The sequence below is a fragment of the Cynara cardunculus genome (genome assembly GCF_001531365.2).
Source record: "Cynara cardunculus var. scolymus isolate 2C chromosome LG 1, CcrdV1, whole genome shotgun sequence".
Classification (NCBI taxonomy): Eukaryota; Viridiplantae; Streptophyta; class Magnoliopsida; order Asterales; family Asteraceae; genus Cynara; species Cynara cardunculus.
In genome coordinates this window covers 23084082-23095498 of record NC_037528.1, presented here as the reverse complement: position 1 = coordinate 23095498, position 11417 = coordinate 23084082, and the positions used below count along the sequence as shown (strand labels likewise).

The window sequence follows — 11417 nt, the reverse complement described above, 5'->3', positions numbered from 1 at the left end:
AATATTATCATCTTCATTATTTTAATTTTAGAAAAATACATTAAACAGTTTAATTAAAATTTCATTAAGTATTATATAAAATAATTTTATAATCATATATGAAACAACTTCATTAAAAAAGAAACAATTTTAACAAGATTAAACAATGAAATTTACGGATGAGTGTGATTTGCACGGTTTGTACAAATTGGGTGGTTTACATTTGTTACAATGTTTTTATACAACAAATTCAAAAAACTCTTAAAGACAAGTCACAAAGCATATGGTACAAGTTTTTTATGCATTGATAGAGAAGCAAATAGTCAGACCTCTTTTTCTCTTCTCTTCCACTTCCAGGAACCCCTTCCCCGCCAAACCATTTTGGGGTATGGTCAAAATGACTTTCTCTGTTCTTCTACTTTTCCAGCCTCTTCTTCATGAATGATCCTGCGCCATAACCAAATCAGTAAGGTCAACATACAATTTCTTCAATTGCTGCAAACCTTGCACAAATGGCCGGCTCCCGAGAAGACTTCATCGTTGCATATAACCAGACTTTGTTGATTTCTCCACAGCTTCTTCAAAGCCCTAGTAATTTCTCTGAGGTATTCACTTGGTTCTTCTTGTTGATAATTTTGATTTATGATTCTCTTCTCTTCCTGCTGTTTCCAAAAGTTAATAATGAAGTAAATAATGAATACTTCTTGTTGATAATTTTGATATTTTTTTTGCCCAAGGGAATAAATCAGATTTTGAGGAAAGACTCAACGATTTGATCATGTATTTATATGGAGGTCTTTATTTTGGTGTTGAGATCTTCATTTGTAATATTAGTAATCGACTTTGTTTGTTCTTTAAATTTGTTGATTTTCTACCCAACCACATCCTTCTTTGTTCCTACTGTTTTATTTCACATGATTGAGAGCCAAAATGGTGATATCTAGATATTTTCTTTCCTACTGATAATTTTGATTTCTCAATCTTTGGTTCTTCTTGCATAATGCCAAACTTGCTTTGTGCATAATGGTCTTGCATAATCAAATAAGGAGTATAAACATCTGCATTGGCCTAATGCACTTACCCTTGTGTTTTCTTATCCACATGATTTTTTCATTTGCAACCAAACCTGCTGAACATTTGTTAAAACTGCTCTGTCCAAAACCAATGTTCATCAGGTTTGGTTATTGAACCAATACTTCAACAGGTTTGAGAACACAGGTTTGAGAACATGTCAAAATAAAATACACAGGCTGTGACCAAGTGACTGTCAATTAAACTGTTTTGTCCTGCTGTGAGTAACTTGAACCTTACTTGATGAGGCATCACATGTTGTGTCTATATAACCATTCATTGGAAGTTTTTAAGCTAGAAAGTAAGTTCCTGCAGATATATGAGAATATTTTGATACACCAAAGTATTAACCTCACCAATCCGACTAACCCAACTCAATCCAATCCACACGGTTTTGGGTTGAGTTGAAAATTTTCAAACCAGAAACATTAGACATTAGATTGGGTTAGGTTGTTTAAATATCTTCAACCCAATCAACCCAACCCATAAAATACATGTATCCAATTCATAAAGCTATTTATATAAAACAAAAAACTAAAGGTAATGTGTTATGAAATTGCTATATAAACTATTAATAATAAAATAATAATAAATTGATTATGAAATAAATTTAATGCTTTTCCTACTATTTTCGTTACTATAAAGACAAATTGATTAATATTATGGTTTTACATATGCTCTATTTTACACGATATTCTTTTAAAAATTTCATTCAATGAATAAAATGAATTTTATTAATACTTTTTCCTTAAAAATGATTTATATAAAAATACCAATTAAATATTGTTTTTTAATTACTTTCTTTAAATACTATAATGGTAAAAAATTCACACCGAAGATGCCGACTTTTTCATACAGCAAAATGAATTCAAAATTTTGTAGAACGTTTATCAAACAATTATTCGGTAAGTGTTTATCGGTAAAATTCAATACTATTACTTTCTTATCCGGTAAACTTTAGTCCACTAAAACGGCATTGGATACAACAATTTACCCGATAAGTGCTAACCGTGGTAAGAGTCGTCGTTCACTTACCAGATAAGACTCTCGCTTCTTGCCTCGATCTTACCAGGTAAGATTTTTGGTCTTTGTCATATTCATCCGGTAAAGTAATGTCACTTAGTAAACACTTACCCTAGTAAGCATTTGATAAACGACCCCTTAGTTTCTTGTTCCGTTTCGGTCTCTGTATCTTATAGTGGTCTTATCTTGTATTTTCTTGACTCTTTACCTTCTTAATAAATTTTGATGTCTTTAAAAAAGATAAAAACATGTATAAAAGATTAATAAATAATTTATATTATCTGAAAACCTGCTTACGCTACAACTTTGAAAAATGGGTATTTAAAACTACAGGTGTTGATTTGGGTGAGATTTCAAAATTTGATCTGTTCATTTAAGAAGAATAATATATGAGATCCTAGAAACCCTTCAAATTTCTATTTTTATTGTCTAAAAAAGAGCAAAATACGAACACTATAAAAATTGAAAGATTTTATATATATGCATTATCGATTTATACTTAATATAACAGTTATATATTTTTTAAAACCCAAATAACTAAAACCATACTTTTTGTAATTATTTTTGGGTATATATTGACCGTTTTCAAAAGATGAAGACGCGTCGGGTACAAGTTTAGGAGTTGTTTATCGGTCCTATAAAAACCATATTTTTTGTAATTATTTTTAGATGTATATTATATTATATTAATTACATGGTGCCACCGTTTGAAAAAATTTCTGGGTTCGTCCCTGTTTGTGATACACATACTAAATTTGTGCATCCTTGTGGTGCTTTGCCTGGTATTATTGTTGTCTTGTACATAACATGCTTTAATAATTCACACAATAAATCATTTATGAAAAGTACTAAATCCTATATGAATATACTCAATGATATACTATTGCATGCATCTCAATATCAAAGTCACACTGAATGAAACTCAATCTGTATAGGCGTATCAAGTTCCACTTATGCTGATACATGCAAAAATCGTATAAGTTTTCTAATAACTTGGTCACTAAAAATGTATACTAAATTAATTTGGTCATTATCACACCCAAGAGGGGGTATGTAACTTGCCATACGACTTGAAGTCACCTTGTCAACTAGGATTCAACTGTGCGAGTTGCTTAATTCACTGGACTTGACTCGCGTTGACAAATCAACATGATTTGGTCATGTGTGTTCTACTTGTGTCACTTGGTTGCTATGACATGGCCTACGAGTTCTATCTTGTAACCTTCTACTTTGTCATCACGCCTTGCACTTGATGACTTCAGGTCATGCCACTAAGTCACCCCACGACTTTAGATTGTATGCCACTTCATCCTCACTACTTGAGCCACGTGACTTCAAGACGCATGTTTCAAGTTTTCTGAGGCATACAAATAGTTTATTGGTTTGACTTGCATGCCAATTCCCCCTTTTTGTCATTTGTTTCTAAACTTTTTTTTCCTTTTTGCATTGTGATACTAGTAACATGCATCCCAATATAACAATACACTGAAACGTAAATTTAACTAACAACTCATGCCTTAATTTGGGATTATCATACTAATCACTTCAAAAACACTAACAACTCAAGTTTTACTCCACAGCGTTAAGTTCTCTAATTTAGCCCCTTTTCCAAAAATAAAAGTCATCTAATTTAGCTCCATTTTCATACTAAAACGTTTATGGATACATTATTCTACTGACTAGGCACTTAACCAAGACTTATGTGCTCAAAACATACCACAAATTCACTAATTCGATTTTGAAATCATTATATTGCTTTTGCTACTTCTTTGATTCACAATCTCGACTTTCATCTTAGATTCCTTCCTAAACTTGTCTGACAACTAGTTTGATGTCAAATACCAAAGGAACTTTGCCATCCGTGGTACTTCTTAAGCACATATTATCCTTAAACCACTGCCACATGTTCTTCCCGGCTTTACAAACATGTTCAGCTGATTTGTGATTTATTTTAAATAAGCTCTTTGACTATAATTTTCAGCATCTTATCTTGACTTTTGACTCTGAAACTCCATTTGATTTAACTTTAAGGTAGGGGTGTTCGCAGTCTGTTTTGGGCGGTTTAACCCCTCAGACCAAAAACCAAATCGTAATGGCGGTTTATAAAATATTTAAACCGAACGGTTTGACATTAAGTGCCCAGACCGGTCAAACCAGACTATGAAAAGACGGTCTGGTCTGACCGGTTTAGGCGGTTTGGGCCTTGAATGAACTTTAAATATTAAACTTAAAAAACATATAAAATTTATAATTTTAGATTAAATATCCATTTTAACAAAACAAAATATCCAAACAAATAAATGTAATAATTAAGCAGCTCTTGAGTTCAAAATCCAAGCAATCCAAAGTCCAGACAAACAAATAAATATATAATACATATTAGAAAACAAACAAATTAACAAAGTTACAACTCTACTGTGAGTATTGAGTAACAAAATCCACGACTTCACAATATTTAATTCTTGACCAAACAAAATAAAAGACAAATCTTAGTTGGTTGAATCACTTGGTTCATGTCTTGATGATGTGCTCGAAATCAAACCATGGATTAGGAAAGATCGATAGATTGATAGAGTTCTTGAGGGATTTTAAAATTTGGAGATCGTCAATGTCAAATGTGTAGATATGTTTACTGGTTTAGGGATTTTTAAGCAACGATTCATTTGGATTTGATTATGTTAGATGTTAGGCTTAGGGATATATTTGGGTTATAGACCATAAGTTAAAAAGTTGAGCTTAGTAATACTAAAATAAATAAATAAATATGTATTTAGCGGTTGGTTTGGTCCAAACTGCCCAAAAAAAGGTTCCAGACCGGACCATACCGCCCGATTTTGCTATTTTCCAAACCAGAACAAACCGCTCAAACCGTCAAAAACGGTCCGATTTGAACGGTCCAACGGCTTTTTTAAACATCCTACTTTAAGGTGTTATGATTATATTATCAAATATGACTTAAAAAAATATAATTCAATAGCTCATCAATTCACCAACAATTTGTTTATTGCCTATTGACATTTAATTTAAATGAGCATACAGATACAACGCCAATAGGGGTGAGTTTTGTTATAAATATGAATGAGAATTAATTTCGTCAATCATTAACGTTGTGTTCAGTTTCGGTAAGAAAGAAAATAAAAGAAAAAAAGGGAAGGAAAAGAAAAGAAAAGAAAGAAAGAAAAACAAAAGCATTTTTTTTATTTGTGTTATTAAAAGTGAGAGAAAATGAAGGAACAAAGAGTTAATTTTTATGGTAGATAAGGGAAATAAAAAAATATGTTATTTTTATAAAAATATCCTTATTTATTTTATGGTGGAATGTAATTAAAGGTTAGATTCCGGTGAAATACATAAGAGTTAAGGTGAAATACATAAAAAGAGAACTCCATAATTAGATGCACTTAAGAATGAGATGCATCAAGATACACCAGAGCAAACCCTATATCAAACGTCATTTATGAGTGTATCTGAGATTAAAAATGTTCATGAATACAGATCCATTCTTACGTTTCTCATTTTTAACTCTACTTCTCACATATTAATTCACCAAATAATTAATCGACATAATATTTTACTTTCTTTTTTCTTTCAAAAACACAAGATTTTTTCCCCTTCGTTTCCATTCCGTTGCCTCCATTTAAATCTACAAAAAACCCTTGATAAGTAAGACTAACGCCATCTTTAATATTAATCCTAACATCACATGCAGCCCCTCCCTTTTTCCCCTCCTTTCTTTCCACCTCATCCATTTGCCGATTCCTTCTAATCTCTGCGTGCTGTTCATAACTCATTACAGACATTTGTACCCTTTCTTAATCAAGAAACCCTTTCTGTAAAATCCCTTCTCTTCTTCGCTACCACAAAATAATCCCCCCTTTTCCCTTTTCCCGATCCCTATTCCTTGTGTTTTCAAAGTGAAGCCACCCATGATTTGATCGTAACCCAATTTTGGTGTAAGAAATTCGTAGCGATTTGCGAGAAGCTTGTGTAATGTCGAGGCAGAGTAATCGGGTTGTGGACGGTTTGATCCCGGGTTACGGCAAGATCCGGAAACGAGGCTGTTCTTCATCACCATCATCATCGTCTAAGTTGCATAATTACCGATTTAAACGCGCAATTATGGTGGGGAAGACGCGGGTCGGAGGTGGTTCCAGATCCAGCACGCCGGCGCCGTCGTGGAGGATGACGCCGTCGTCTAAATCTAAGCTTGGTGGTGTGGAATCGCCTAATTACGATGGCGGCGGAGGGAGGTCGAGGCCTGTTTCAGCCAGGAAGCTGGCGGCAACACTGTGGGAGATGAACGAGATGCCGTCACCGCAGAATTTGGAGACGAGGAGGAGGAGGAGGGAGAAGGAGACGACGAGGGCTAGAGAGAAAACGAACCGGCCGGTTCATACACCTGGTTCCCTTCCTCCCCATTTGTCTGATCCGTCTCATAGCCCTGTTTCTGAGGTGGGTTTTATCTTAAAATATGAACTCGAACCTAAATTCACAGTAAAACTTGAGTTCCATCATCTGGGTAGAATTTTTTTTAGCTTCATTCCATTTTGATTATGGGCTTATGAAACCTGATCACTCTTGGCTCAAACATTTACGATTTTGTGGAACCATCATTTTCAGAACAATCTTATAGTGATTGAAAATGATCCAGATTAAACCCACACTTATACTTGTATTTTATTATTATTATTGCTATTTATTTCTAGTCATTGTCAATTCAATAAGAAATCTACTATAATAGATGCCAATGAAATTGTAAGTTATGGGTCATTTTCAGCTCTACTTGAAGAGATAGAATGACATCAACTACTAATTAAGAACAAGAAAGCCCTTTTGCTGTTGGTGAAATTATGATGCTTCATCATCAGAACATTGAGCATTAAGCCATTTGAATGCTATTGATTTGAATTTATATGTAGACGGGATTCTTTTTTAATTCTTTGGTTGTTTCATATCATATGTTTTTGCCATGGTTTTCTAGCGGATGGATCGATCTGGAACAGGATCTCACCATCGGATTTCGTCCTCTCAGAGGGCCAGGCTTGAGGACAACAATGGTGAAGTTTTCGATTCTCTTAGCAATTCTAGTTTAATGGAGGTTAGCATCTTTATCAACAACTCATCATCTTGCCTTCATTTATAGCTCAAAACTTCAATTTCACTATCTATATCTATATACACAAGTCTTGTTGGTTTCTTGGATAATATGGAAGCTAATGATCAAGATGTCAAATATGTATCTATTTGTGTACTTTTATACCACAGATTGAGATCAGATCTCGAGCTCAGACTCCTAGCGGTTCAACGGTTGGTGTCAAGCCGCGTTTGAAAGATGTTAGTAATGCGCTGACAACATCCAAAGAGCTACTAAAGATTATTCACAGGATGTGGGCTCATGATAATCTTCCTTCATCAAGCATGTCGCTTATCTCGGCCCTGCATACTGAGCTAGAAAGGGCCCGTCTTCAGGTCAATCAGGTCATCAAAGACCAACGCGTTGACCATACCGAGGTCAATTACCTACTCAAATGCTTTGCCGAAGAGAAAGCATTGTGGAAAACTAAGGAAAGGCGGGCAATTGAGGCTGCCATCGAGTCCATTGCTGGTGAACTGGAGGTCGAAAGAAAATTAAGACGCAGATCTGAGAGCTTAAACAAAAAACTGGGGCAAGAATTAGCAGAAACAAAGGCTTCTTTCACGAAAGCATTGAAAGAACTTGAAAGTGAGAAAAGGGCAAGGGAGATTATGGAGCAAGTTTGTGATGAATTAGCTGTTGATATTGGTGAAGATAGGGCTGAAGCAGAAGAACTGAAGAGGGAATCGGTTAAAGTTCATGAAGAAGTTGAAAAGGAACGAGAAATGCTTCAGCTTGCTGATAAGTTACGGGAAGAGAGAGTTCAGATGAAATTAGCCGAAGCTAAGCATCAATTTGAAGAGAAAAACGCTCTTGTTGACAAGCTCAGGAGTCAACTCGAAGCATTTCTTGGAAACAAAGGAGGTGGTAAGAAGAAGGGACGGAAAGATGAAGATCTGATGACGTATATGAATCGAACCAATATTGGTGGGACGCGTAAGAACAAAGAATACGATGATGGAGAAGTTGAGAATGGTGTGGATTGTGAAGAAGAAGAATCAGGAGGAGAAAGTGATCTTCATTCGATAGAACTAAACATGGACAACAATAACAAGAGTTTCAAGTGGAATCATGCTCATAACTCTCATAAAGATTCTCATAAAGATTCGGTTGATGATGAACTAAAATGGAGGAATTTAGTCAATGGGAAAGCATCAAGAAGAAGCACATCTTCAATTCAGAGAAACATTTCAGATGGAAATGAATGGGGGATTCAAGAGAACTTTGTTGAACTTGAGAAGCAAACTCCAAGAAGAAGCCATGGGGATGAGTTACAGAGATATAAGTCGGTCAAAGGCCTCAGGGATCGGATCTTGACCAATTTGAAGCCACAGATGTCAAGAGATTTTGACAGTGTCAATCATGGGAGTGGATCAAAGTCAAGAACAGGAGAAACTAGAAGTGAAACCCTCAATGGTCGACGATCTAAAAAGTGATTTCAACTTCGATCCTCCTTTGTAGGTCAACTGTTAATGTTTTCAACCACCATTGATGATTGTTATTGCAGAACTGGGAGCTCTGAAACTGAATTCAAGAAGATCAATGAGGTAAGTAAGAAGTTAACTTGTTTTGGATTCATGGTGTTGCAAATTTGCATGCTGCCAGTTCTTTTGAACTGCTAGACTTTGCATAAGTTGCTTGACATTCACAGAAAAACTTGCATGAATTTGTATTTATACAAGTGTTCAAATTTTTGTAGAGCTCTGCCGATCCAAATATGTACAAAAAATTTCCGTTTAACCGTAATTATATCATGTTCTTAAATAATATCAAGAAAATTTTGCTTCTAGTTGTCTGTTTAGGATCAAAATATTTGTCAATTTCATGATTCTTTGATCAAATTAATCTGTTTCTTTGCTGTAAGCTTGTTAGATACAGTAGAATCTTTAGAAATGGTGATGTTGGAAATGCAGTATTAAAGGGTATAAAGAATGTTGGTGAGTCAAAAGAGTGCATATTTCAAGATTTGATCTTTGACCATATTGAAGTTGAATAGAAATGCAATTCTTGATCATGGTGGGGATCAATTCTATGATCTATTATTGTGATCCCTCACACCTAGTTTTAATAATTTAGGCACATGGTGTCACCCATCTGTCTTAGCTTAGTGACTAAAGAATCTAATCAAAGGATTAATACAAATTAAAGTATCATGTTTGTGATTATTATATTGGGGTTTGTGGGTCATCATCATTTAAATGTCAATTATGAGTTGGGTAAAATATAGAAGACTAGGCCTTTTCCTGTGCTAGTTTCTTTTACAAATTTGAGTAGTTTATAAATGTATCTATTTTAAGATAGAGATTTTAGAAATTTAAGAGCTTTTCTTGCTTCAACAGTTATGCTAACGTGTATGTTAAAAAGAGGAAAGAAAAAAAAAGAGAAGGTAGAAATATCTGCTTGAATTTTTATAGAGTTTTTCTGTAAATGTGTATTTAGATGATGAATTTATAAAATATTTTAATAATATAATTAATGCCGAAACTGTTGAAAAATGCTAAAAATACTTTAGTAGATGAACCTATAATCTTGCTTTATGATGATTCTTGCATCAATTCAGGAGCAATGAGGTCTTTGCTAAATGTGACCCTACAATTACACTTTATTTTGAGTTTTTTCTTTTTGGGGATAAAGAAAAGGAGTAAATGTGAAAAACCTTTATTTTGAGTTAGACTCCATCTATATTGAAATCCTCAAATATTTTTGGTTTTTGTAAATTTTTGTTTCTTTCTTAATATAGCGATTATGAATACAACTGCTCTATTCTTTTAAAATAGATGATTGGTTAGAGGCTATTTGACAGTTTCTGAATGGTTAGAGGCTATTTGATAGTTTCTGAATGGTTTGGTGCAGAATGATTAATAGGCTATCATGATATAGTGCAAAATGAAATATAATTGTTTGGTAATTGTTTACAATGAAATTAGGGCGCTTAATGATTAAGGGAAACACATGATACAAATTCATTCAGAGGGTTTTAGAACCACTAAGAGACAAACCTTTTTCTTTTGCCGAACAAGATTCACCTTTTAACGATTCAGAGGCTGCCTCTTATGGAACTATTAAAAGGTAAACAAACAACCCCTAAGTTTAACATTCTACTCCTTGAACCTACTTTCGAGTGAACACTCATTCATCATCAATCGTGGGAGCAAGGGTTTTTTTATGTGTATTGATTCGTCGTTGGTCGATTATATATGGCAACATAACTTTGTTTATGTTATTAACGAGTAATCATAAAGTTAAAGAGTTGTCAATTGTTTGAAGTTTACTTTAAATGGTTTAAAGTTATCTTGTAATTGAAGTATTGGGAGGGCACATGGGTTGTTGTTTCCATATGATATGATTTGGGTGCTAGCGTCCAATTGAGTTGGCTATTCTAATGTCTCCATCAATTGTTACAATTACTATGGAATAAGACATTAAACCAAACTTTTCACTATGATTAGACTAAGGTTTCATTTGGTTTTGGTCCATGTCTTTATTCTTAACCACCAACATCGTACTATGGATAGCTTCTACAAACGTAAGCTCGTTATTTGAAACTTCTATTTTTGTTTTTATTTTAATAAATGTTGAAATTTGATGCATGGAATTCGTATTTTTGATGGGTTTTCACCGACGAAGGAGGTGGTTCGAGGAGTAGTAGACTAGTGGTGGTGGCGACGGCAACGAAAACATGAGTTGCGTTGTGGAATTTGCTGGTAGCGGTTGAAGGTCCAACCAAGATATCCTGAATTGAGGTTTCTACAAAGAATATCTGAACAAATAAACAATTTTTTTCCCGTTAATTATAAAATTTATATTCATTATAAGGTGGGGTTTGGTTTGAATAATATTTTTGGGAATGGTTGTGGAAATTGGAAACCATGAGTTTAAAACTACATATTCAAATCTAAGAATCATCTTTTACTTCATTCTTTCCTTAACTTGTATGTATATATTAATATTATAAAATAAATCAATTTATTATCTCCTATGTAAAAATAGGGTTTGGGGAGGAGATGTATAAATATCTGACTATTATGCCGAACTAGTCGACTTTCGGTGCGATGCAAATGACTTGCACGTGCCTTGGGAAGTTGCTTAGACGAAGTTCGGAAGATGAAGTGCCAACTGATGGCTTGGACTCAACTTGTGAAGTCACCAGGATGTTGCGTAGGTCATGGAATGTGAGTTTCAACTCGCATAGGAGTCTCCTACGCGACTA

At 34.2% G+C, this 11417-nt stretch overlaps 1 protein-coding gene across 3 annotated transcripts; it reads left to right on the top strand.

Annotated features, from left to right (window-relative positions):
* The first annotated feature begins 5866 nt into the window (after positions 1-5866).
* On the top strand, positions 5867-8983 carry LOC112507370 (plectin). 3 transcript variants are annotated; one of them, XR_003068521.1, is made up of 4 exons: positions 5867-6525; positions 7055-7171; positions 7339-8754; positions 8907-8969. XR_003068521.1 is itself a non-coding variant. In XM_025111937.1 (4 exons), the coding sequence occupies exons 1-4, from the start codon at positions 6064-6066 to the stop codon at positions 8827-8829; spliced, it is 1995 nt and encodes a 664-aa protein (XP_024967705.1). In that variant the 5' UTR covers positions 5867-6063; the 3' UTR covers positions 8830-8983. The 3 variants fall into 3 exon arrangements, 2 of the variants coding, with proteins under 2 accessions (XP_024967705.1, XP_024967713.1); XM_025111937.1 differs by having other exon boundaries at positions 7339-8639; positions 8715-8983; XM_025111945.1 differs by having other exon boundaries at positions 7339-8983.
* Positions 8984-11417: the final 2434 nt, after the last annotated feature.